At 42.0% G+C, this 27316-nt stretch overlaps 1 protein-coding gene across 1 annotated transcript in view; it reads right to left on the reverse strand.

Moving 5' to 3' along the window:
- The window catches only part of LOC125366720 (GDNF family receptor alpha-1-like), an 87421-nt gene that overhangs the window by 47408 nt on the left and 12697 nt on the right, over positions 1–27316 (reverse strand). Inside the window, exon 4 of the mRNA XM_048367411.1 lies at positions 3646–3982. Coding sequence (XP_048223368.1) covers positions 3646–3982 — 337 coding nt within the window. The remainder of the gene's footprint in view (positions 1–3645; positions 3983–27316) is intronic.

A 27316-nucleotide genomic window follows, 5' to 3' on the forward strand; every position in this document is an offset into this window, starting at 1 on the left:
TGTTAGGGCTGACCTGAAAACTGGAGTAACTAAATATAATTTTTAGTGTTAAAATTATAACAGCTTCTAAACTCTGGTGATGACTCCATGATAGAGGGCTGCACCCCACCCATGAGACTAATTTCTTGTAGTTTGACATTTAAAAATGTAGGGAGCACTTGTTCACCTTTATACCATGGTAATGGACAGTAAAAAATGATCATAGTCATAGACTATAGAAATAACCATAATAGTAGTAGAAATGCCATGGTAACTGTTGGGTTGGTTTACTTATGATTGAGTACTGGATTGTTTTAGCCCGCTCAAGGTTGCTTAGTGGTAATGGGAAAACATGGTCGCAACTGTTAAAATAAAGTTGGTACTAGGTCAGCCTGACCGCAATATTCTGCTTCTGTAAACAGCTTGCTTAACCCATTTTTGACTTGCTCTACCCCCTGCACTAACCCCCTGCATCAGTGCTACGTGACCACCTGTTGTCAATTCCTGATATCGAGGCCAGTTCCCGATATCAAAGCCAAAATAGATAACTGAAAGGGTAGATAGCCAATGGAAATAGGACAATACTTGCTTGCTAAATGTCATCCAATCAAGTATCTGCCAAGTTGGAAATATCCTGCCCCTGTTGTTATCACAATAAAAACCCTGCCTATCTGAGGGGCAGGGCTCTCAATCCAGATCTGCTCTGTCGGTGATGGTTGGGAGTCCAGGCTCAAGCTTGCAATGGAGACTCTCATGCGTTTGCATCAGTATTGGCTCCTTGGTGGTCTTTGGGGACCAGAAATCTGGCATAACACTACTATCTTAGAGAGAAACTGTCTGGCTTTAAGTTGATAAGATCCTAGAAAGGAAATCCTGGTCACAGAAGGGGTAACTCCTGCTGAAAAGTCAATAGATCTTGGCACAGGGACTCATACCTGTAACCCTAGCTACTCAAGAGTCTGAGATCTCAGTTTGAAGCCTGCCTGGGAAGAAAAGTTTCTAAGCATCTTATCTTCAAGTAACAACCAATAATCTGGAAGTAGAGGTGTGTTTCAAATGGCTGAGCACCAGTTTTAAAGAGAAAAATCCAAACGAAAGTGTAAGGCCCTGAATTCAAGCCTAAAATTGGTGCACACATACACTTAAAGGTTAATGGGTCCCATATTGGGGGAGAGGGTGTGAGTCCTAAGATTTTCAGAATCCTTGTTTCTTCCTGTGTGTAACTTGGGCCAGGCTCCCAATTTCTACCTCTTCTGCTCGTTGTTGGTTTCACCTATAGTGAGAGCTCCTTAAGACTTCCCAACTAGTTTCCCAAATTTCAGGCTTGTGGAGGTCCTATCTCATGCTATGATCACTTCCAAAACACCCATGTATACTCTTAGCCCACAGTCATTACAGCAGAATGGACTAGGGGCTAAGAAGTAAGGAATAAGCTGGACATGGTGACTCACACATGTTATCCTAGTTACTCAGGAGGCTGAAATTTAAGGATCACAGTTAAAAGCCAGCCAGGGCAGAAAAATCCATGAGACTCTTATTTCTAAACAAAAAGCTGGAAGTAGAGATATGGTTCAGTGGTAGAGCAATAGCTTTGAGCCAAAAGGAGCTAAGGGATGGTACCCAGGCCCTGAGTTCAAGCCCCAAGGCCTTCACAAAAAGAAAAATAAGGAAGAAGATTTGGAGTTATACTTCAGGAACATCTGATACCTTCTACTATGCAAATTGTCCAAGTGATGCTTGGGCATGTAAGCCCCTGTATATACAGATGTACTGCCTCAAAGTTCTTAAATTAGATGGAGGGACATCATGCTCAGAAGATCTTCAAATGAAGGTTGTACAGATAATGAGGACTTCATATTTCTTTGGTCACTATTAGAGCTGGTTTAAAGAACAGAATCCCATTATACCAGAGTAAAACAAACTGAAGAGAAATTCGTACAACAAGATATCTTAAAGTACATATTTTTCCCACTCTTTTTTCTTTAATTAGTGCCAATATGGGGTTTTGAACCCAAGGTTTGGGAGGTGTCCCTTAGCTTTTTGCTCAAGGCTGGTGTTCTGCTACTTGAGCCATGGCTCCACTTCTAGCTCTTTTGGGTGGTTAATTGGTTGTAACAGTCTAACAGGCTTTTCTGGGCAGGCTGGCTTCAAATTATGATCCTCAGTGCTCAGTCTTCTCAGTAGCCAGGATTACAGGCATGAGCCACCCACTTACTATGCAAGGGCCCACACACTCACTGTGCTTTAAAACTGGGGATGGTATAAGAAAACAAGTGCCTAGTGACATTCTCATCTACTTGATCACCTGCCTAACAATCATTGAGCACGTAAGATTAAGTCAGAGCTGGCACAGAAGCCTCTTGTATCCTGCCCTGAGGAATAGGTGTTAGCAAATGTGATCCCGTCTGAATCTCCAGCCCAGGATTGGGCCCGCTATTCTGAATAAGGCTCAGTCTGCAAAGGCTCAGTCTGTTTTATTAAAATCTACTTGCTTTGATCAGCAATTTAACTCAACTCCAAAGTTCTGGAAGGGCATACATCAAACAATCAACACTGGTCCCCTGAGTGTTGAGGCAAAGGGTTCCTCTCTCCTCACTCACCTGAACTCTACATTCTTTTTTTTTTTTGGCCAGTCCTGGGCCTTGAACTCAGGGCCTGAGCACTGTCCCTGGCTTCTTCCCGCTCAAGGCCAGCACTCTGCCACTTGAGCCACAGCGCCCCTTCCAGCCGTTTTCCACATATGTGGTGCTGGGGAATCGAACCAAGAGCTTCATGTGTAGGAGGCAAGCGCTCTTGCCACTAGGCCATATTCCAAGCCCTCTACATTCTCTTATTCTACGTGAAGAACGTGTCCATGTACTCCTTCAAACATTGAAATATAAGAATAAATGGTCAATCAGGAAAAGGAAGTGAAAGTTTGCAATAATACTCAGCTTCCTGTGGGGTCTGTGGGCTAGCAAAAGGGCTGGAAGGTATGACTCTCCCTAGCCACAAAATGGAACAGACCTTGCTGTTTTCAGCATTTCCTTGCCCAAAGCTGGAAAGACCCCAATCCCATTGGCTCCTCATTTCTACTTTTCTACCTCTGAATGTTGAGAGGCTCCATATCTCTGGCTATAACTCTTCTCTTGGGTTGCTAGGCTCCTGGAAGCCATTTAGAACTTGAGGAGTGGGCTCATGCCTGCAATGTCTCCTCACCCAGGTGACTCTATGACCTGGGAAGTACTCATTCTGAAGTATGCATTTTTAAGGCAGGTACATCCCTGTAATCCCAGGTACGTGGGAGGTGGAGAAAAGAGGATCTTGATTTGAAGCCAGCCCAGATCCCATCCGCCAAACAATGTTAGCATTACATTTTTTCCAGGAATTGTACCCAGGGCAGGAAGTGTTAAGATCTATCTGAAAACTAAACAACTACTTTAAACAAAAAGCTCAGTTATGACTCCAGTGGTGGGTAACAACTTTAAATTCAGTAACATAAACAAACAAACAAACACGTAAGAGCCGCCATAGAGAGGTGGAAGTCAGACATCTTAATGCATTCAGAGAAATGGCCCTCCATTTGCTCTGGCCTGAGAGCCTCTCAGGGAGCTGGAGCCTGCCACCTTCAGCAGACACCAGGGCTGAGTGGAGTGTCATTAATTATAGCCTTGCCAGAATGTTTACCTGCAGATGTACTTTGTCTTGCAGGATTCCTGCAAATTCAAGCAGTTGAGCTTCTCTTGCTGTTCATAGGAGCACGTGGGCACAAAGGTATGGTGACGCCTCTTAGTGCAGGCTATGTCCTGGCACGAGCAGAAGAGCATGCCATAGCTGAGCTTAGCTGGGACTTTGTCAAAGAACTGCCGAAGGGCCTTGTGGCAATTGCGGCGGTTGCAGATTTCATTGGACATGCTGGAGATGCAGGGAGTAACAAATGCAGACCGGTACTTCCTGCAGGTGTCATGCAGATTGCAGGCACTGGCTGCATACAGGCAGTTGTTCCCTTTGGGAATACGCTTCACTGCAAAGCAGAGAAAGACAGGCTTGAACATGGTGCTAACTCCACAACTGCTCTTCTTTCACTGAAATCTGAGCATTCACTGGGCCACACTGGCAGCCCCAGAACTCAAGGAATGTTAAAGCTAAAACTCGAATGATTTGTGACAAGGAGGAAGTGTATTAGTAGTAGAGATGCTAGGAATGTGCCACCGCACACAAGCTCCCTGGTACTGCTTCATTGTCTAAGTAGGAGCGATGGAGTGAGCACAGAGGGACTCAGGCACCTGCCTAGTTACAAGCAAACAAGGGGACAGGAGAATGTCTCCAGCTCCTGCTCAGTAAACTGAAATTAGAACCAAAGAAAACAGCAACAAATTATATACTTGATCATGATACAGTATATAAAATGATTTGCTGAATGAAAGTATAATTGCCATGCAATCCCCCAGGAATATAATTGTGTAACAAATGCATATAGTACATACTAATTACTATATGATTACAGAGTAATTACATGATTATTTTAGCCCAGAAGACAAAATATTACGCCAGCCTCTCTAAACAGGAAGAAGCAACCACAACAAAGCTGTATTTAAGTTTCAGCTCACAGGCTATTGGGAGAAAATCAGAATAAGTCACACAAAAATTTGCAAACCTCAATTACCACTCAACATAGCACAAACAAAACATTGGCTTCAATTTCATAACAGTTGAATAGAAAATATAGCCTTCAGGAAATGAAGCTTTCGTCACAATTTCTACATTAAAAATCCAAATATGTTTGAGAAAATGGGATTTTTCAGCCCTCCCCCCACAGCTTTAACACAAAGGATAGCATTAATAAGATACAATTTAGGTGTGCATATTTTAATAAGCTAAATATCAAGGAATGCATAGCTGAGGGGTTACTGAGCTGTGTTTGCTGAGCTGTGAACACACAAACTGCTCGCTGCACACTGAAGAAAGGAGACTCTTCCTCCTTATAAGAAGGCACCTATAAAACATTTTCTTTCTTGATCTATCATTACACTTTAAGTACTTCCAAGGCTTTCAAATAGGTTCAGGTAGATGTCAACATACTGCTCATGGACTCAGTATACCCCAAGAATACAGATTCATGGTAAGCAAAGATTTTGAAGATTTCTCTCAGGTACATTTCTAGTCATATCAAACCAGGTATCAATTCCTAATTTTCCTTAGGCACATGAGTGTGGTTGACTATCAAACCAGTCAGTCCACTGTCAAGAGATGAGAACCAAGTGGGACTCAGGAAAAAAGCTCACTTCTTATCTCATTTTAAGCACTCCAAGAATGACTTAATCTGGGGAGGCAGATGTATGACAGCCTACAGCCTTCTAGGTATTACTGTTTTAGCTAACCTAACATATCCACATTTGTATCAGCTAACCTAAATATCCAAGCCTTGTTATCTTACTCTCTTCTTTCTTCCAACTTAAGAATGAGGAAACTGAGTCCCTGAGAGGACCTGTAGTTGGGCCTAGACTTCAGTTCTAGCAAACAAACCTCTCAGAGCAGAACATCTGGCGCTGCTGTACTCCTGAAGTACGAGTTGCTACTTCTTTGTCTGTAAGTGCTTCTCTAACTCAGGCCACCATATCTAAACCAACTTGAACTAGATGCAGAGGTACATATCTGTATTTCTGGCTACTTGGGAGATGTACATATCTGTAATTCTAGCTACTTGGGAGATGGGGATCAGGAACATTGCAGTTTGAGGTCAGCCTGGGCAAAATATTAGAATAAAAAGCTGGTGAGACTCCATCTCAACTAATGAGTCTGATATTATAATGTGCACCTATCTTAGGACATAGGTGGGTAAAGATCTAAGAACGGCTACTTAGAAAAAATTCCAATACTCTGCCTACAAAATAACTAAAGAAATAAGTCTGAGGGCATGGTGCAAGTGATAGAGAACACAAGGTCTAAGTTTGAATTTTAGTATTGCCAAATAAATTTTAAAAAAAGAAGCCCAGAACTTATAAAAAGAAAAAATATTTCTCTAGTGGCATTAAGTATAGATAACTCTTCTTCATTTTGCCCTGATAAATAAGCTTCCTGATACCTCCTTCGCTGTCCCTGAGCTCTTAATTAAAGAAAACCCACTGTAATGCATTCTCTTCAGGAACTTTCCAGACCCAGGTTGGCCATTCTTTCTTGTTTCTATTCTTGCCCAGCATGCAAATTCTTAGGTAAGGGCTATGGAAATGCCTCTGAGGGACTGTACAGTGCATGCTCCCCTGGGTGATTGTGCACCCCCACAGCTCCCTGGGAACTGCTCCCCGGGAGGCCTCCCCCCAGCTACATCTGGTGATGCAGGGATCACCAACTGCATCAACTAACATTGTCTACCTGAAATCTGTTGCTGGGGTTTCTGCAGATGGCTTAGTCCCAGAGCAGATACCATGCCAAGGCCCCTTACAAATTCCAAATGTACTTTTTGCTCTCTCCTTCTCATGGGTATGCATGGGTTCTTATTCCCCTCTGTGAATTAGGCAAATTGAGTCAGTTTCTGTTATTCACAATGAAAATTAAAAAGTACTGACTATGAAGAGAAGTCCTTGTAAGTTTTGCTATCAATCAATGGCCTAAGGAAGCCCTGGGGGAGGGGGTGTGGGGGTGCTGACACTAGTGCCTTCTAGAAAACCAAATGCAGAGAGAAACAGTTCCTCTGCAACATGGCCACCAGCTCCTCCCCCGGAAGGCCACAGATCTCATTAATATGAAGCTGGAGTAGAAACTTATGTCACTGGATAAAATGCCATTTAAGGCAGGTTTGAATGGAAACAATGGATGTGCTAGGAGGCCACAAATTCCTAACTAGGATGGAGAGAAAGTTGGACACCTGGAATTTGCAAATGACATTGAATAGGACAGAGCCATTGGTGAGGGTAGGGGGTGGGAGACAGGCACCAGACAACAAAGACCTGGCAGATGCTTTGTTTTACAATCCAGGGTAGACTGAGGCTAAGAACAAATGGTCACTGTTTATTTTATTATTTTGCATGCACTGTGTTTCAGAAGTGAAACATACAGTTCAGAGTCCAATGGAGGCAGGGAACAAGACAAATAACCACAGAAACAAGACTTGGGGAAAATAATGTGACATTGATACTGTAACTGACAAGTCACCTAAGCCTAGGAAAGTGAAGAGCTTTAGGGGAATAAGAAGGTGAGTATTGTGTCTGGAAGTGTGAGGAAAAGGGGTAGGAAATGAGGTGGAAAAGGCTTCCAAGGGCTAGATTCAGAACAGATTCATCAGCCAAGGAAGGTGTCTGGATACTTTGCTAAGTGCCACAGGAAATCACTTAAGAGATTTGAGTAGCTAAGTGACCCAATACAATGTAAATTTTATAGTGGACATTTTGCCTGTGGTGGGAAGAATGGATGGGTATGGCAGATCAGGCGAGGGCAGAGGGGAAGCAGGAATAGTAATGTGGAGGCCAGTGTAGGAATTCAGCAGCTTTCACTGTGCCATCACAACTTCAACTTCACCATCACAGTTAAAAATCCTCCTGGAGGCCACTTGTATTCACTCACTCGGCAGCAGTCTGCTGTGCTTCACCATATTCACTGCAAGGTGGTACCTTTTTATTTTGTGGGGTTTGGTCATTTTCAAAACCACACTTCTGCTCCCCAAAACACACACTTATGCTACCAAAACTGTAGGGCTCGGTCGCCTCTCCCGGCGTGGGGATCAAGGCTCAGCTACGTTTTCTCACCACCCCCTTTCTCGTCCTCTCTCCTGGTCACCCGGCCGGCAGGTAGCCAGGATGGGGGGAGGGGAGGTCAGGACTGACCTCATGTGTGCACGGCCTAACAAGAACGCTTACCCACCTCCTTACCTCCTTACCGGTAAAGAAAGTCAGGCATATGTGAGTCTAGGAGAAGCTTCAAGAGCTATCTGATTTATTAAGGCAAGGGTAAAGGGAAGTGATAGGAAGGGAAAGGTGATCGGCCAGGACGCCGATAGGCTGAGAGCTATCACATGATCCCCTCTTGAGCTAATGTCACTTGAAAGCGCCGAGCCAGGGCGAGACTGGGAGGTGCCTGGGCTGTCGAGAGAGTTGGGGGCTGGGTGCAAAGCCGGTTCTTCTGGTTCTGGACCCAGAGAACTGTAGCCTGCTTCCGCATTCCCCAGGGCTGGGAGAAAGGGCATCAAGTCCCCCATCAAGTCCATAAAGCTGGACCCCAACACCAAAACCAAAAGGCAAACTGTTGTAATTACTTTCAACATGCCATGTGAAACAATAGGTTTCTTTGTTGATGAACCTCTTATACCCCCCACCTTTCCTGTTGTTGTCCCCTCGCTATCACTGTATCTCATCTGAGTACACTGGATACTGTATATACTGGTATTAGAACTAGGGAAGGGAAAGGGAATATCAAAATTGAGAAACAAAGGCTAAAAAGACAAATGACTCCAAAAGCAATACTTACAAAACCATTTGGTGTGAACCAACTGAACAACTCATTGGGGGAGATGGAAAGGGGGAGGGGAAAAATGAGGGAGGGGGGTAACAAATTGTACAAGAAATGAACCCACTTCCTTACCTATGAAATTGAAACCCCTCTGTATATCACTTTGACAATAAATAAGTAATTATCCAGAAAAAAACTGCACTGTGGACATCTTAAAGTAAGTGTTATTTATGTTACTATCTGCTGTACTAGATTTCGCTGATGAATATTGATGCAAAAATTCTCAACAAAATTCTTGCCAAACGACTTCATCAGGTCATCAAAAAATCATACACCACGATCAGACGGGATTCATCCCAGGGATGCAAAGTTGGTTCAATGTGTGCAAGTAAATTAATATAATCCACCACATCAATGGGAGAAAGTTAAAAACTCACATGTTTATATCTCTGGATGCAGAAAAGGAGTTTGATAAAAACCAGCACCATTTATGATAAAATCTCTGGAAAAATTGGGATTCCAGGGTACACTACTGAATGTAATAAAGGCAGTCTATGAAAACCCAACAGCAAGCATCTAAACGATGAAAACTAAAGACATTCCCTTTAAAATCAGGAGCAAGACAAGAATGTCTGCTCTCTCCCCTTCTCTTCAACATAGTACTAGAATTCCTAGCCAGAGCAATTAGACAAGAAGAAAACATAAAAGGGGGTCTGTTGGGGTTCTGGACACCCCCTTTCTCCCCCCACGGGGAGAATGGTAACCACAAACTCTATAAAAGAGCACCCAGCCTGGCCCTCCGCCAGCGGAAGGCCAAAGGCGTGCTCACATGGGCAAACGCTAAGTTGAGGACGGGTTGCTGAAGCTTCCCCTCCCCCCAGTTCCCCCCACATGTTACCGAGGGCGGAGGCGAAAGGAAGGCATCAGGGACACGCTGCGGTGGTGGAATGCGTCTCAAAGACTTTAATATGGAAGGGCACTTATATAGAAGTAATGGCGGGAAGGAAAGGGGGCTGGCCAAAGGGTCAGTCATAGGCTAGGGGTCACGTTCATCAAGTGACATCACGAAACTTCCCTTTGCGGGCGGGACAATCCCATCATGGTGGCACACACGTGTTCACCTCCCAAGGGGTAGAGGTCAAAAGGTGGGAGGGGCTTCTATTGTCCCAAGGCTGGTGGAAGGGCAGTCTTTCCCAGGCCCTAATAATCCCCAACAGGGGTCCAAGTAGAAAAAGATGAAGTTAAACTTTTTCTTCGCAGCGAAATCGGTCTATAATTTACTTTCCTTGATGAGACCCTGCCTGGTTTGGGGATGAGCTTTATACTGGCTTCATAGAATGTGTTTGGTAGTGAACTTTCTCTTTCAATTTCATTGAAGAGTTTGAGAAATATTGGTGTGAGCTCTGTTTTGAAAGCCTTGTAGAATTCTGCTCTGAATCCTTCCGGACCTGTGCTTTTCTTGGATGGGAGATCATTTATTGGCATTTCTATTTCAGTGCTGGATATGGGTCTGTTTAGTAGGTTTAAATCTTCATGGTTGAGTTTGGGGATATGAATTTTTTCTAGGAAATCATCCATTTTTTCCAGGTTCTGAAATTTGTTGGCATAAGGGTTTGCAAAGTAGTCCTCTATTGTGTTCTGAATTTTGGTTGTTTCTGTGGTGATGTTACCTGTTTCATCTCTGATCTTGTTTATTTCAGTGTGCTGCCTCCGTTTTTTGGTCAGGTTTGCTAGGAGTGTGTCTATCTAAGTCATTTAATTCTAATTTGATTTTTAATTATTTGCTTCTGTGTTTTGACTTGGGGTTTAGCTTGTTATTCTTTCGAGTTGCTTAAGGTGCTTCCTTAAGTTGTTGAGTTGCTGTTTCTCCAGTTTGTTGGGGTAGGCACTAAGAGATATAAATTTTCCTCTGAGTACTGCCTTTGCTGTGTTCAAATGGAGCTGGTACTTTGTGTACTCATTTTGATTGAATTCCATAAACATTTGAATTTTTGTTGTAATTTTTTCAATTACCCACTGGTGGTTCAGCAGTGTGTTGTTTAGTCTCCATGAATTGTAGGATTTTCAGCGGTGCCTGTTTGAGTTGAGCTCTAATTCTCTTCCACTGTAGTCTGAGAGAATGCATGGAATGATTTTGATACTTCTGAATTTGTACAGATTTTCTTTGTGCCCTAAGATGTGATCTATTTTGGAGAATGTTCCATGTGTTGCTGATAAGAATGTGTATTCTGCTGTCGCTGGATGGAACATTCTGTAGATGTCAGTTAAGTGTAGTTGGTCTATGCAGTTGTTTATTTCTGAGGTTTTTGCTCAATTTTTGGCATTTTGATCTGTCCAGAGGTGACAGTGGAGTGTTAAAAGTCTCCAACTATCAATGTGTTTGGGTCTAAGAGTGTTTTTATAGTCAGTAGTGTTTTTGTATGAATTTGGGTGTGTAGATATTTAGGATGGTTATATCGTACTGTAGGAGAGATCACCTTATTAGTTTGTAGTAACTTTCTTTGTCTCTTCTTACCATTTTTAATTTGAAGTCAATTTTATGATACTAGTATTGCAGCTCCAGCCTGCTTATGGGGGCCGTTTGCTTGGTAGATTTTATTCCAGCCTTTCACTTTTAGAACATGTTTGCTTTTGTTGGATAGATGTGTCTCTTGGAGGCAGCATAAAGATGGATCTTGATTTTTGATCCAACTTATGAACCTATGTCATTTGATTGGAGAATTAAGTCCATTAATGTTGAGAGTTAGGATTGAGAGATGATCGTTTGTTCCCTTCAGTAAATCTATCTTGTTAAAAGCTGTGTCTTCCCAATTCTTGATCTAATATTCTGGTTTTCTATTTATGATTCATTTCTCTGTCTGTATTGTGATCTTGATTATTTGCCATGTATAGTATATCTTTGAGGATTTTCTGTAAAGCTGGTTTGGTGGAGATATATTGTTTCAAATTTTCCTTACTTTGGAATACTTTTATTTGACTTTCAGTTATGCATGAGATTTTATCTGGGTACAGTATTCTTGGTTGGTAGTTATTTTTATGTAGGGTTTTCCATACCTCATCCCTGGCTCTCCTTGCTTTCATGGTCTCTGCTGAGAAGTCTGGGGTAATTCTGATTGCTTTTTCTTTATATGTGATTATTTTCTTCTCCCTAAAAGTTTTAAGGATTATTTCCTTGGACTCTATTGAAACTGTTTAGATCACATTGTATCAGTAGAATGTCCTATTCTGGTCTGGTCACTTTGGTGTTCTAAATGCTTCTTGTATCTGTATAGACCTATCCTTCTGGATATTTGGGAAGTTCTTGGCTAATATTCTGATAAATAGTTTGTCTCTTCCATTAACTTATTTCTGTAGGTTTTCCCTCCATACCTATTAACTTTAAAATGTGCTTCCTGATTGTATCTTGGAGCTCATGGAGTGGTCAGTTTTGTCAGTTGGATTGATTTTGTTATATTTTGATCTTTCTCCATAGATTCTAGGAAATATTCAGTTCCTCAGATTCGATCCCCAGATTGATCTAGTCTGGACTGTAGGCTAGCTACTTCATTTTGAATCTCTTTTCCTTCTGACTGGTGTTTCCTGATTATTTCTATGTCTTTGCTATAATTTTCTCTCAGGTCCTGAATGGACTTCTTTACTTCATTAATTTGGTTCTGAGTGCTGTCTCTTTTAGATGTGTTTTCAGGCCAGCAAAGTTGATTTTTCCTTTTCTACCAGAATGCCTGTACTGTGATAACTTACTTGGGCTGTCTTTCTAGGAGTAAGAGTTTCTCTAGATTGGTAAAACTGGATGTCAGAAGGAGCTTAGCTAGGACTCTGCTGCTCTTCAGCCATCTTCCTGGAAGTCTGTCACATACACAGACTTTTTATCTTGTCTTTATTTCCCAGGAAATACATTAGAATCATCATTAACAGAGGACAGGCACTGTAGTTATTATAAGTAATCTAGAGATGGTTTAAAGTATACAGGAAATTATACAATACATGCAAACACTATATCAGTATATGTGAGGGAAAGGAAAGTCTGATTATGGTATTTTGGAGAGGTCTTCAAATGAAACCCAGATAATTTGTATTAAGAACCTAGTGTTGGCTCAGATCTCTCAAATAAAATATAAAGAAAATGTTGGGTGCTACTGACTCATGCCTAAAATTTCAGCAACCTAGGAGGCTGAAAACTGATAACTGAAGTTTGAAGCCAGCAAGAAGAAAAACGTCTGTGATTCTTATGTCCCATTAACCAACAAAAATCTGGAATTGAAGTGGTTCAAGTGATAAAGCACCAATCTTGAATGGACAATCTTGAATGAGGGAGAGTACTTAGGTCCTGAGATCAAACATCAACACCAGCATACACACATAAAAGAGTGCCTATACATAGAAAACTTACAAACTGGACTACATTAAATAAACAAACTTCTGTTAATCAAATGATACCACTTAAAAAGTGAACAATTTATGTATAGGAGGAAATATTGGAAAACATTTATCTGACGAAGATTTTCTAAGCTCTCTATGAATCAGACAGAAAAAGACATGCACCCAGAAGAATAAGAGGCCAAACACTCCAACATGCACTTCACAAAAGAGAACATTCAAGTGGAGAGAGAGAGAACATAAGACACTTAACATCATCAGTTATCAGGTCAATACAAACTATGTCAAAGTACCCCACTCCACCAATACAGCTATAATGATAGAGCCAGAATGAAGGCAAACATGATTGAGAATAAGGAACACCTGCATATAAATAGCTCCTGGAGGTGTGTTAATCTGTACAACAACTTCTGAAAACTATACTCTCAGGCAGTGCTAAAGCTGCATGTAAACATATGATCCAATATTTTTTCTCAACTTAAATGTGGTTCATCAATTGACACAAAAATTTTCACTTTGGGATCATTTGTACCACCAAACTAGATACGACCAATGGTCATAAAACTATAGAGTAGATAAATTCATATGACAGAATAGCGTATAGGAGTGGCAGGGAATATGGCCTTGAGGCAAGAGTACTTGCCTCATATACATGAAGTCCTGGGTTTGATTCCTCAGCACCACATACATAGAAAAGGCCAGAAGTGGCTCCGTGTCTCAAGTGGTAGCATGCTAGCCTTGAGCAAAAAGAAGCCAGGTACAGTGCTCAGGCCCTGAGTTCAAGACCCCGAACTGGAAAAGAAAAAGAATAGCATACAGCAATCAAATTTAAACTCTTGCAATATGCAATAACATGGATAAGTCACATGAACAAATAATAATGTTAAAGAAAAGAAGCCAGTATCATAAAGTCCATATTCTGGCACTCCATTTACATGATGTTCAAACAAACAAGCCTAATCTGTGCGGATAGAAGGCAGGCTAGAAGCTAGCTTTGGGGGCAAAGTGGCTAGAAGGAGTAAACGCAAGACTTCTGGATTCCAGTAATGCCCTCCTTTCTTTGTTACACAGCTGGGCTCACATTGTAAAATCGAATGAAGCTGTGTTGTTTTGATTTGTTCATTTGGCAATAAAGTGTAAAATTAACAATCCCAAATAGCTTGATCAGAGCACTTATTAAGCGTCTGCACCATGCAGATCAATGGCAAAACACAGATATAATTGTGTACAAGATCAGTTCCTTATCTAAGTGAACCTCCAAGTTTTGTTTTCTTCATTTTCTGTGCCCCAGGCCACTGCTTACTAATCATTGAAGACAATTTCATGCATAGGAAAGGCTGACTCAAAGTAGCCCTGCTTGGAGTTCTTCAGAAAAATACATGATCTAGCCTTGCTTTTGGAGTAGATATTTTTATAACATATATAGTAAAGTGAAACCCACCTACATTTTAAACAGTGTATAAATCCCAAGAAGAAAATTAATCCTGCCTCCCACTTATAACTGAAACATAAAGATTGTAATATAAAGAATGAAGGAAAAATCGTTTTTTTTTTTTTTTCAACTAGCCAAAAATTCAGGAACATCTTAACCTGGCTAACATATAGAACTTCCAATATTCATACAATCTACTTCCTTTATTTATTCCCCAGTGTGGGAGAATAATTTCTCTGACCAGTAGGAGACTTAGCCTTGGCACAGATATACCTGATGCCTTATTAGCAAATAGGCCAATAGGGAAAAAAATCTCCATTAAAGAGTCTCCTGTGTTTTTTGGCCAAAGGAAGCCAGTTTGTCATGAGACTCTCCCCGCCCCCCTCCCCTCCCCCCCCCCCCCCCCCCCCGTGTAGAGCCCCATGAGGAGACTTGTTTGCCCAGCTGCTTCAGTGAAAGCTTTTCACAGTAAATAGGGAACCCAATGGTCTGAGATAATTAGTCTTGAGAAAATAGTAGCTAGGTGATAGTTAGAGTTCTGCCTTGACTGGTTTGATGCTTCATAGTAGCAATAACCTTTGTAGTAGCAACATCCGCAACTTTTGTATTGATATGGATATCTTTCTGTACTGATTTAACTCTTGAGGTTGTGAATTGATTTCTAACCCTATGTAAACCCTGGCCCTCCAAAAATAAAGTGTGCATTGGTCCACTCGCCTCTGCATCCTCCTTGTCCTGACTGCGGTTGCGGTTACCCGGGTCCAACAACTGACATCCGGATCCAGGGACCTGATAATTGATCCATAGGAAATTGTGGAACTGCGTTGGAGCACTCGAGTAGAGGTGAGAGGTATTTTGATTCACAGAAGATAGGGGACCTATGGTGTGAGCTCCTAATAGATAAAATATTATGGAATTATAGGGGAGCTAAATCTACTCCATTTTCTAATTTTATCCACCACGATCTGAAACTAAAAGGGGCGATGGTCTCACATTCACAAATACAAGAATGCATGCAAGTGGTAGTGGAGTATAATGCTTAGTTCCTGCAGGAAGGTACTTTAGACTTAGAAGTCTGGGAACAAGTAAAGAATAACGTGGAAAAGGTATATTGGTGTGGTGACAAAGTTCCAGTTATGTTTTGGTCTGTTTGGGCATTAACACGTGTAGTTCTGAGTATGATGTCTACCGATGCTACCATAACATCAGCTACTGAGCTGATGTTGCGAAAGCCATGAAGGCCTACAGTCTGCCAGAGGAGGAAAAACTCAAACTGGAGAGGAACTAAGAGAGATGGCTATACCTGAACAATTTCCTGTCAGTTTGGTTAAAGAAAAATTATCATCAAATAAGCCTTCAGCCACAACATATGCTCCTCCATAGAATGATGCTAATTTAGGCAGCTCAGTAGGGCAGTTGGAGAACTGCATATGCTCTTGAGATCTGCCAGGGGCCATCAGGGAGGTGAAAGTAAAAATAAAAAATTGCCACCACAGGAACCACTTTTACTTTTCTTATTCTAATTCCTATGGTTCTGTTTCTCTCTCTTGCTATCAAACGTTATCTGTCATTCAACCCCCTACAATCAGAGGTGTAGCTCAGCCCTCTCATTATGAAGATATTGACATGATTAACTTAACTTAGCACAGCTATAATATGGGGCCAACTCATGGCTCCATTCCAATGAATGAGGCTTCCCCATCATCTTTTCCTTACAACTGGACACTCCCCATTTCCGTCCATCAGCTTGGAATTGGGAGAAGACTAGTGTTTTTTCTTTTACCTCTCAAGAGAATTTTTACTGCAATTGCACTTTTAATTTGCGCCGGTGCTACATTTCATGCATATGTTTCCTGTGTCTTTATCTTTGTCTGATTAGTTGTGTTTTGTGTGGACTGCTATATTGGGAAAAAAGGAATCTGGTGGGCAGCCTTGGCAGGATGATTGTGGAGGGATGGAAATCTCCACTGGGGAGGATCCCCCTGAGAATTTTCAGGGCCCTCTGGGCTTTCCACTCTGGCTGGCAGCTTGTCGACACTGGACATGCCATCCAAGGCATAAAGCCTCTATTCCTATGTCCTGTTTTGTCTTGAATACATTTGTCTTTGAGGTTGGTACCAGTTTTAAATATAAAGTTTTGTTACCCATATTTCTATTGTCCATTTACATGTCTATTGGGAAAACATCAGCGTCTACAAAGTGCTGTGTCCCCTTCTGGAAAGAAGGCAGTTGAAATAGTGCAGGCTCCTCAGAGCCGGGTTCAAACAGCCAGCTAATCTTAGCCTGAGAGTAATTCAAAATTGTAAAATTCCCCTAGCTAAAATTGAGCTAAACACTAGAATCAAATGCTGGGTGGGCTCAGTTATACTCCAGGGGACCCCAACCCAATTATCTTCAGCTGAAAGTACTTAGTATGCTAAAATGTCTTGCTAAAACAAGCAGGCCCTGGTGAATGAGACTAAAAAATGCTAAAAATCATTCATAAGGCACGTCAGGAATTACTTTTAGTAGAAAAAGCCCTGACTCAAAATTCCTTATCTTGGGGAGATTTATCTGTCCCAATTTGGTGATTAACTCTACTTACCAAAAAACTACCCCACAGGGGTGCTAGCACAGTACAACAAGCCTTTGGATGGATATATACCAGGCCCATATTCTCTAAAATGCTAACCACACATCTGAAAATGATTGGTTTTATTATTATGCTAGGTCATGAAAGGTGCCTACAAATCAGCTGGCAAAACACATACTTCATTATCATCCCTATACCTAAACCACAATTTGAATTTCCATTACAAAACTCTGATATCCTCCCTTTGGTCTTGAATGGCTTTACTGGAGAAATTTTATACCATTTAACTTCTAGCCCTTTGTAGCAATTCTTTCAAAAACAAATTTATATTATTCATAGTATTTTGAATTCTAAGACCACTCTAAATGCTCCAAAGGTCTTTGTAGAATATACTACTAAATATAACAAATGTACATTTTGGAGAAAAGATAAATATCATGTTATTCTCTCTCCTTAGCAATTGACATACAAAATGAGTTAGAGGCTGTTATATATGCTTTACAGAATTTCTTAATACCTTTTAATTTAATCACTGACTCTGCCTATACAACACATGTATTATGCAATATATATTCTGCGAATATTTCCCACATAAAGCCCTCACTAGTTTCAGTATTTAAACAGTTTCAAAGCCTGTTACACCAAAGACAGCACTCCTTGTATGTAGTTCACATTTGTGCTCATTCTAAATTGCCAGGTCCTATGGTATATGGTAATTCTCAAGGACATACTGTAGTCTCTTTTGCTCCTGCAAAATACAAGCGGATCATCAACAATAGAAGCTATGGTTTCACATGGCACGTTGAAAGTAATTACAACAGTGATATAACACTCGTTTCCATAAAATGGAGTTTGTTTCACTTAGCATCATCTTATGTGTTCATAAGGGTATAGCTATTGGGCTCTTGTAGTCCTCTGCTGTGACTAGCTTAAACCTGTGCTAATTATTCCCTATGAGGGAAACCACAGTGTCCATGTTTCTTTGGGTCTGTGACTCACTATTTAATAATGGCTGTGAATACCATTTTCCCTGTTCTGTGAAGTCAATACCAACCAGCATAAATCTGAAGGATTCTTCTAAGTCCTCTGACTGATGTGTGAAATGATGGAACTTTCACCACATGTTTATAAGGTTCCTAATTACTAACTGGACCTTTCCCCTCCCTTTCCTTCCACCTGCTCTTATTCTCTCTTTTCCCTTCCTCCTCCTTTCTTCTCCCATCCCCCTTCCCTCATCCTCTTCTGAGTATAAATGCTTCACATGTATTTTTCTTAAAAATGTCTTCCTTCAACATCTCCAGACACAAATCTAGGACCACAGCTTAGAAGCAGAGGGGAGCTTCTCCCCCCTTCTCTACTCCTCTGCCTTCAGCTCCTCCCATTCCTTAAAGTCAATTTTTTTCATTCATACTTTCTTGCTTAGACTCTCATTTGACACAATTATAAGACCAAAGATCTGTCCTTACTGTGTAGAAAAATAGAGATTTCTAGGTTCCCCCTTTATAGAGCAGAAAGCCATAGGTCTAGGGACTACTTCAAAATCTGTTATTTTTATCATGTAAACCCTGGATGGTTCCTCAGTCTTAAAGACTGACCTTACAAGGCATGTAACATTCATTAATGTCTCATCAAAACTGACCCACCCCATTAGTCTCTGTGGCCCACCCTCCACTCTCCACCTTCATTATATATACACTTATTATCTTAGACAGAATATAGGCTCTGTGATGGTGGCAAGGATGGTATCCCCAACATGCCTGACCCACAGACACCACTCAAAAAATATTTACAGGTTTAATTACCCAGTGATATTTGGGGGAGATGACTTGGACAATCACTATCAACTACCATAGTCATTCTTTAATTCATTCTGCTCCACCCCCACAGCTGAGGGGATCCAAAAGTGGAAGTGACTTGCTTTAGAACATTGGCATGTGCCAAGTACTTTGCCCTGGTTTGTTTGCTACAAGTCTGTCCACATGTCTGTTTCAGGCTTTATCTGCAGGTCTGCTCCTGGCTGCCAGGGGCCCTTACTCTTTCCTGCCAGCTGCCACTATCCCAAGATGACTTCTCCATGCACATCTCACTGGCCTCTCTTACCTGGCTCCTTCATAGGATTCATTATGTGCCCTTCTGTCCCAGAATTATTTTCCACAATCTGGACAAGTATGCTCCCTGTTGCAGCCTCTCCTCATAAGACCTGCCTCTCCCCATGAGCATTCTTTCCACTTGGAAGTCTTCTCTACATGATATCCCTCTCCCTGCTGGAGGCAGATGTATAAGTCTAGCTTTGGTCACTATTCTGTCACCAACAACATTTGTGAAGCTATGAGGCCCACCATGGTTATTAGGCCCATTTGTGACCAATAAGGGAGTTCAAGGAATGGCTGGGACTTTCTTGACTCTGGAAGTAACACCTCCCAACTAAAAGGCAGACCCAGGCACTGGCTCATGCTTATAATTCTAGCTACTCAGGAGGCTGAGTTCTGGTTCAAAGCTAACCCACGCAAAAAAGTCCATGAGACTCGTGCCTCCAATAAACTACCATGAAAAACCCAGAAGGGGCACTGTGGCACAAGTGGTAGAGCACTAACCTTGAGCAAAAGAAGCTCCTGGACAGGGCCCAGGCCCAGAATTCAAACTTCAAAACTAAAAGCAAATAAACAAATAAAAATGCAGATCTAAGAGCTAGAGGTCCAAAGTCATGTTCTTGGTGACAGAATTAGCCAGAAAGCTCACCTGCCTCTAACGATCTTATAAATTCTAAAATCCAACAAGTGATCAGGTAGATATAGCAGCATGTGCCTGTAGTCACAGCTCTTTGGAAGGTGGGATGAAGAGGGAACACCTGAGCCCTTGAATTCGAAGCAAAAGTGAGAATCTATGTCAGGGGGATATGAATAGAGTTGGTTCTGTGGCATTTACCAACAGGGAAATGTAGTAAACAGTAAACAAGTAGGGAACACATTTAACTGGTAGTTATGGAAGACCTGCAGGCAAAAATAAGAAGTGAGCTAAATAAAGATGATAGAGAAGACTATGCCCTTATGAACACATAAGATGTTGCTAAGTGAAATGAACTCCATGTTGTGGAAATGAGTGTTACATCACTGTTGTAATTACTTTCAACATGTCATGTGAAACAGTACTTTTTCTTTGTTGATGATCCTCTTTTATCCCTTCTTGTCCCCATGCTATCACTGTATCTCATCTGAGTACCCTGGATACTGTATATACTGGTATTAGAACTAGGGAAGTGAAAGGGAATATCAAAATTGAGAGACAAAGGATAAAAAGACAAACGACTCCAAAAGCAATACTTAGAAAAACATTTGGTGTAAACCAACTGAACAACTCATGGTGGGAGAGGGAAATGGGGAGGGGGAGGGGGGAAACAAGGGAGGAGGTAACAAATTGTTCAAGAAATGTACCCACTACCTTACGTATGAAACAATAACCCCTCTGTACATCACTTTGACAATAAATAATTATACAGAAAAAGACTATTTTAGATAACAGGGGAAAATAAGAGCAAATCAGGCATCCAAATTTTTCTGATATATTTGAGAGGCTGGAAAAGAATAGGAACAAGAGGAGAGACTTTGTAGCTCAAGGCTACTATGCTACCACTTGAGCCACAGCTCCACTTTTGGCTTCTTTTTTTTTTTTTTTGGCTGTTAATTTGAAGTAAGAATCCTGCCCAGGCTGGCTTTGAACCTCAATCCCTAGATCACTACCTCCTGAGTAGCTAGAATTACAGGTATGAGCCACTTGTACCCAGCTAAGAATGACATCTTTAAAGCATAAACTTGGAGTGCAACAGAGCAATTTGCATCACTCTGAGTCATACTCTAAGTTCCAATTCAGACAGCAGCTTTGCTCCTATCTCACAATCTAGAGTGAGGAAATCTGCACATCCATAGGTGTATGAACTGACAGGCATCATGGACCTGAAGCAGCCTAGTGCCACGATAAGTCCTGACTCAGCACTCTCTTGATCCCTGATGGCGACCTGGTCCTCTGCCCATGATAGCAGAGGGACATCATTGCTGGCACACACCAATCACACTAGCCTGTTTCACCTTGAGTCTTGGAGCTCTGCCACCAATGCACTTTGCTTAGCCCTCACAATGGCCAGTCAGTCCTTTGTCAGTTAGGCCTCACTTCAAAGTCACTTCCTCCTTTTGTGACTTTCTCATGTAGCAAGGTTCCCTCTCCTGTTTATTCCCTATCATGCTGGTCCGTTTCTTCTCTTGGGTATTGAAAGCAATAGAAAACAACTTTCTTTATTCATTCTGCAGTTACCCCTAACAGACTGTAAGCTTCATGGGTTCATTGTGGCCCCAGGACCACAATTTCTAGGCCACAGAGTGTTAACTTTGTGAGTATATGTTGATGAATGGAAGAAAGAAGTCACTCAAAGACTCTCGACAAAGCAGAGAACACATGGTGGGTCCTAGCCTGAAAGGTCTTGGGCAAATCATCTAGCTGTCACCTAGAAATTTTAGCAATTCAGTCAGTAGAGCTCATTTACTCCTGGAAGCTTCTGGGAAGGAACAAAACTGACCTAATGCGAAAATATAACAAAGTTTATTTCACATCAAGCATCAAAATCACTAGATGCCTGCCAGAGCCATTCCTTGAAGAGTGACCCTTGCCAGATTCCACAAGCTACTTTTAAAGCAAACTAACTGCAAACTGCAATGCCAACAGCTGCCCTTTAACACCATTGGCTCACACTAGGGAACTATCAGCGTGGGTTTTCCTGACTTCCCATCTACCCTTTCAGTTACCTATTTTGGCTTTGATGTCAGGAACTGGCATTGGTATTGGGACCTGACAGCAGGGGGTCATGTAGCACTGATGCAAGGGGCTAATGCAGAGGGTAGAGCAAGTCATGAAAGGGTTAAGCAAGCCATTTATAGAAGCAGAATTCTCCGGTCAGGCTGACCTAGTACCAACTTTATTTTAACAATCGCTACCATGTTTTCCCATTACCACTAAGCAAGCTTGAATGGGGTAAAACAATCCAGCACTCAATCATCAGTAAACCAACCCAATAGTTACAATGGCATTTCTACTACTATTATGGTTATTTCTATAGTCTATGACTATGATCATATGATCATTTATTTTACTGTCCATTACCATGGTTGCTACCTAGGTACAGAGGAGAACAAAGCCTCCCTATATTATTAAATGTCAAACTACAAGAAACTAGTCTCACAGGTGGGGTTGCAGCTCTCTAGCATGGAGTCATCACCAGGGTTTAGAAGCTGTTATACATTTAACACTAAAACTTAATATATTTAGTCACTCAGGTCCTTAGGTTAGTCCTTACACTCCAAACACCAGATCTCACCCTCTGCACATGGGGACTCCTGAGGAGCTGCAAGTGAGGTAGTGCCTAACAGACTATCAAGAGTTACAGAGCAAAAATACCAAAGTGGCTTAATTCAAGGGCAGGTTCAAATCTGAGAAGTGGGTAGAGAAGAAAACATGAGGACAATTACATAGTTTCCAATCAACAAATGAACGGACAAAGAAACAATGGAAAATATACACTATGAGGATTTCTCCAGTCACAAAGAAGAATGAACTTCTATCATTTGCAGAAAAATAAATGGAACTAAAAAAATATCATGTTAAGCAAACTAAGACAGACTCAATAGAAAAATCACATTTTTTTTCACATAGGCAAAATTTAGATTAAAAAAGACATAAATGTAGAAGAGGGACTATTTAAAACGAAAACCAGCAGAAGGTAGGAAATCTGATGTAGTCACAGAGTGGTAAATTTCATGAAGTAATTGTATGTACGTATGAAAGTGTCATAAAATTTAAAATTGTGCAAACCTCCATATACACACACATCACAATGAAACTCCCTACTTTGTACAATTAACATGCATTAGTTAAAAAACAACAACAAGATTAAGGGTACAAGCAGGTGTGGGAGATGCATTATTCTCATGGCCATATTATTAGAGGCACCACACAGTACATGCATAATGTTGCCCTTTTGTTTTGTTGGGCTTTTTCTTTCCACAATTATGAAATAGAAAACACTGAGTGGAAATTATCCCATTTTACTGTGTTCTAAACATTTAACATGGTGAGTATTTTACATGGAGGGTAAATATTTGCCAGGTATTTGACAGCCATGTCAATATTTATCTAAGAAAGCTGTTTAGTCCTGCTCTTAATAGGAAATTTCTACACATTAACTCCACTACTCACCTGCCTGTGAACCCAGAAGTCCTTGTGTTCCTTCATTCTCCAAGGCTAACTTGAAATCTGAACAACAGGCCAGAGGTATATATGAGCCATTTCTGACAAGCTATTTCTATCTGCCTCAATTCACTTCTTATAATGCAGGGTGAGTGTATGGAGGCCCAGGGCAAGGATCAGGGTGCAGATGAAAACAAGTGAGGTTAGGAGTGGGGCCACTTTGTCCTATAAGTAATTTTCTTGCACAGCAAGTCCAAGAGCAAAGAGGCATCCAGAAAACAGCCAGGAATTCTGAGAAACACCCTGAAAGCAGGCTCTGGGGCAGGGTATCTTGAAGCTTATTATAGACCTTGCTTTGTTTTGTTTTTGTTGGTTTTTCTGGTGTTAGGGTTTGAGATCAGCACCTTGCACTTGCTAGGAAAGCACTTTACCACTTCAGCCACATTCCTAGCCCTAGGACTCTACTTTTCATATAGGGCTTTGTGTTTTTCTTAGGTCTGTGTGGACCACAATCATTCCACTAATGTTTTCCATGTAGTTGATAAAGACAGGCATATATCGCTGCACACCTAAGTTTTTATTTCTCATTGGTTGAGATGGAGTATCACATACTTTCAGACAAGGGATGGCCTTTAATCATTATATCTGCCTCCTTCCTAGGTAGGATTACAAACATGTACCAGTGCCTACCTAAGTCCTGATTTTTAGTAAGAACTTTTATTTCTATGAGTCCCCTCCATGCAGTGATACACATCAAAATGGGATCTTACAGCACAGAACCAATCCTCACAATGAGTTCACAGTACACATTATGTTATTTATCCACATCCCATAAATCCTGAAACTGATATTCACAGCAATTTACCAACTTGTCCACAATCCCCAATGTTGACATCAGGAGTCGAACCAGGAATGGCTCCAAGTCCACATTTTTTTCCACCACAGCCTCACACGTCACCAAATCAAACGCATCTCAATAAGGGTCTGTCTCTTCCTTGTGTCACAGGCCTAAGTGAGAAGACAAAGTTCAAGATGAAACTTGTTTTGAGCTATGGCCAGGATACCTCAGTGGAAGTGCGCAGCAGACAGATGACTATTTACAAAGAAAGGCTTCTCAAATTTGAAAGCTCAAATCTGAGCCAATCTGGCTCCTATGAGTTCTGTAAACTCCACAGTTTGAAGCAAGCAACTCTACACTCACTAGAGGTATAAGGCATAGGCACTCAACAGGAAGTATACATGTCAAAAGCTAGGGGGCCCACGGAGGGCACTACAGTTAGTTTAACTACCCAATGCCATCATGAGCAACTGAATCAAGGTCAAGGACAAGGAACTATTCAGGACAAGTGCGAGCCATAGCCAGAGCCTTCTTCCTAACCTATTCTGCAGTAAGAGACAGTTATTGGCACTCAAATACAAAATAGTACTCTGAGACGTAGCTAAGAACCCTTCTTGCCTTTAGCTGCTTTTGATTGTCTTTGACCAAACAGTAAAAAAAGACAGGAAGCAGGATGGCATGCAAGGAGCTAAGCTTCTGTAGCTGGGCAAATTTGGCTGGATTTCAAGATTTGCCCTGCAAAAAGTGGCATGGTGTTATGCAGGTCACTCAACATCTCTGATATTGAATTTCCTATTATGCAAATTCTGATGAAAGCCACTCTCTTGGCCAGCAGTAGAGAATTTAATGAAACAACCTACAGAAGCAACTCCTATCCTATTTATGGGCACCCAGCAGATATTGCACAATTAAATCATCTTTGTGATTGCTCTTTGGAAACCACAGCTGGTTTTAACTTTGCCCTTAGGGCTGGGACTTGAGTGGGAGGTATCCCAAAAATGTTCTGGAGAACTACCATGGGCTTTCCTTCAAGTATGGAGACGGTTTCTATGGCAATCTAGATCATTGCTGGGCAATGCCCACCTTATTAAGGGAAAACCTTGTCAGAGGAAGCAGATGCCAGAGACCTGATGACATGGGTCATCTCTATTTGACCAACAGGCCACCGTGCAGGAGCTAGCTGCCAAACCCCAAAAGCCACATCCAGCCAATGGCCTTCTGAGAAAGGAATTTAGAGAGATCTCATGCCCAGACAAAGGAAACTAAGATAAATGGGTGATGCTCAAGAATTCTGAACTCTACCTGACCCATGCACAATATAGTCCCAGAAAACTCTGCAGAGGGGCATAATCTCCACTAGCTAGTGAATGTTAAAAACAATGCTGCCAGGGTCTCATGCCCTCCCCCACCACAGGAGGAAGTAAACACATTCTAGATCTCTGACACTTTATGTTTTTGCTGCTAAGAAACAACTGTTGACAAGAACATGCACAGAACATAGTTCTCTATGAGGCTCTATCAGCTTGTGATGCATTAAGTATTATGTTCATTATTTCTGAAACAGGTGAGAAATGAATAATTTATTTCAGACAAAGGAAACTCTTGAATATGAAATGCTCATCTTTTAAAATTACAATATGGCCCCACTGCAAGGTGGGCCGCATCATCACCACCGAGGACTTCAAGCACCTGGCCCGCAAGCTGACGCACGGTGTGATGAACAAGGAGCTGAAGTACTGCAAGAACCCCGAGGACCTGGAGTGCAACAAGAACGTGTAGCACAAGACCAAGGAGTACATCAAGAAGTACATGCAGGGGCTGGGGATATGGCCTAGTGGCAAGAGTGCCTGCCTCATATACATGAGGCCCTGGGTTCGATTCCCCAGCACCACATATACAGAAAATGGCCAGAAGTGGCGCTGAGGCTCAAGTGGCAGAGTGTTAGCCTTGAGCAAAAAGAAGCCAGGGACAGTGCTCAGGCCCTGAGTCTGAGCCCCAGGACTGGCAAAAAAAAAAAAAAAAAAAGTACATGCAGAAGTTCGTGGCCATCTACAAACCCAAAGAGCTCACTGAGTTAGAGTGAGCGCCTCGCGGCCCGCGGGGGGCCAGCCGGGTCCCAGAGACTCAGGCGCAGCCCAAGCCTCCTTGGCCAGAGCCCCGCTTTAAGCGGTGGAAACCTGCTGAAGTCCGCGGCGCCCCCAGTTGTGAGCTGCTTGGGAGCGGCCAGAGGCCGAGGGGGCAGACCCCCTTCCCTGAGGGGGGCCCCCAACCCCCACCCCACCCCGGCCAGCCCTGCCCCGGGCCCCGGCCTCCTCCTTGGCGGTGCTGTCAGCGCACAGGCCCGTGCGCGCCCCCCCTACCCCCCACGCACCCCCACCCCCCCACGACCCCCCACCCCCACCGTCTGTATTATATTTTAATGTATATGTGAATATATTGAAGATAATTTGTTCTCCCCCTCCCGCCCCCCAGCACCCCAGTTTTCGATTGGTTTTTGTTTTGGTTTTTGCCCCTTGTGCTAGGATCACAGCAACCTTTGTGAGGACGCTAGGTTCTCCTGCAAGGTTTAATTTGTTATCATGTAAATATCCGGAGTGCCTTGTGCTCTGTTGATAAGATTGGTTTACGGCTTCAAATCACTTTACTTTATGCAATTTTTACTGAACTTTTTATGTAAAAAATAAAATCGATTAAAGAAAAAAATAAAATTACAATATGGAAGATAAGAATGAAAACATACCCAGAGCCAGTGAACCTTATACTGCTAATAAAAAACAATGATTCGACTGTTTCTACTTTGTTTGCAAACATTACATTTTTTAAACATTCTGGAAGACAATCAGCGAGACATAAACACTAAACTCAAACCCATGCAACAGGGCTCATGTCTTTATTGTTCTGTGCTGGGTAAATGCTCTTTCTTCTCCCACAACCATGCCTTAGCTCACCCCAAATCCTGTTCCCAAGTCTACAACTTTCTCCCCGACATCCTGGTTTTCTTCTCTCTCCTCCCACCTGCATGACACTTTACCTGGCTCTGCATTTTCTGGCTCATCACCACATCCTCAGCAATAAGCACAGTGCTTGTCACACAGTAAGTTTTCACAGAAGGAGAGCTGCCACTACTTTCCCAGCAGATAATCCATATTTGGGAGGGAACAGAATTGATTATTGTCATGTCAGGTATGGTAATTACTAGTGTTTCTTCTTTCTCTATTTTTATTTTTTCAGAGTAGAGGACGTCTAAATCCACTCGGTATACTGTTCCTGTTTCTTTCTTTTTTTTTTTTTTGGGGGGGGGGGCCAGTCCTGGGCCTTGGACTCAGGGCCTGAGCACTGTCCCTGGCTTCCTTTTGCTCAAGGCTAGCACTCTGCCACTTGAGCCACAGCGCCACTTCTGGCCGTTTTCTGTATATGTGGTGCTGGGGAATCGAACCCAGGGCCTCATTTATACGAGGGCAAGCTC

The sequence above is a fragment of the Perognathus longimembris genome, chromosome 18, assembly GCF_023159225.1.
Source record: "Perognathus longimembris pacificus isolate PPM17 chromosome 18, ASM2315922v1, whole genome shotgun sequence".
Lineage (NCBI taxonomy): Eukaryota > Metazoa > Chordata > Mammalia > Rodentia > Heteromyidae > Perognathus > Perognathus longimembris.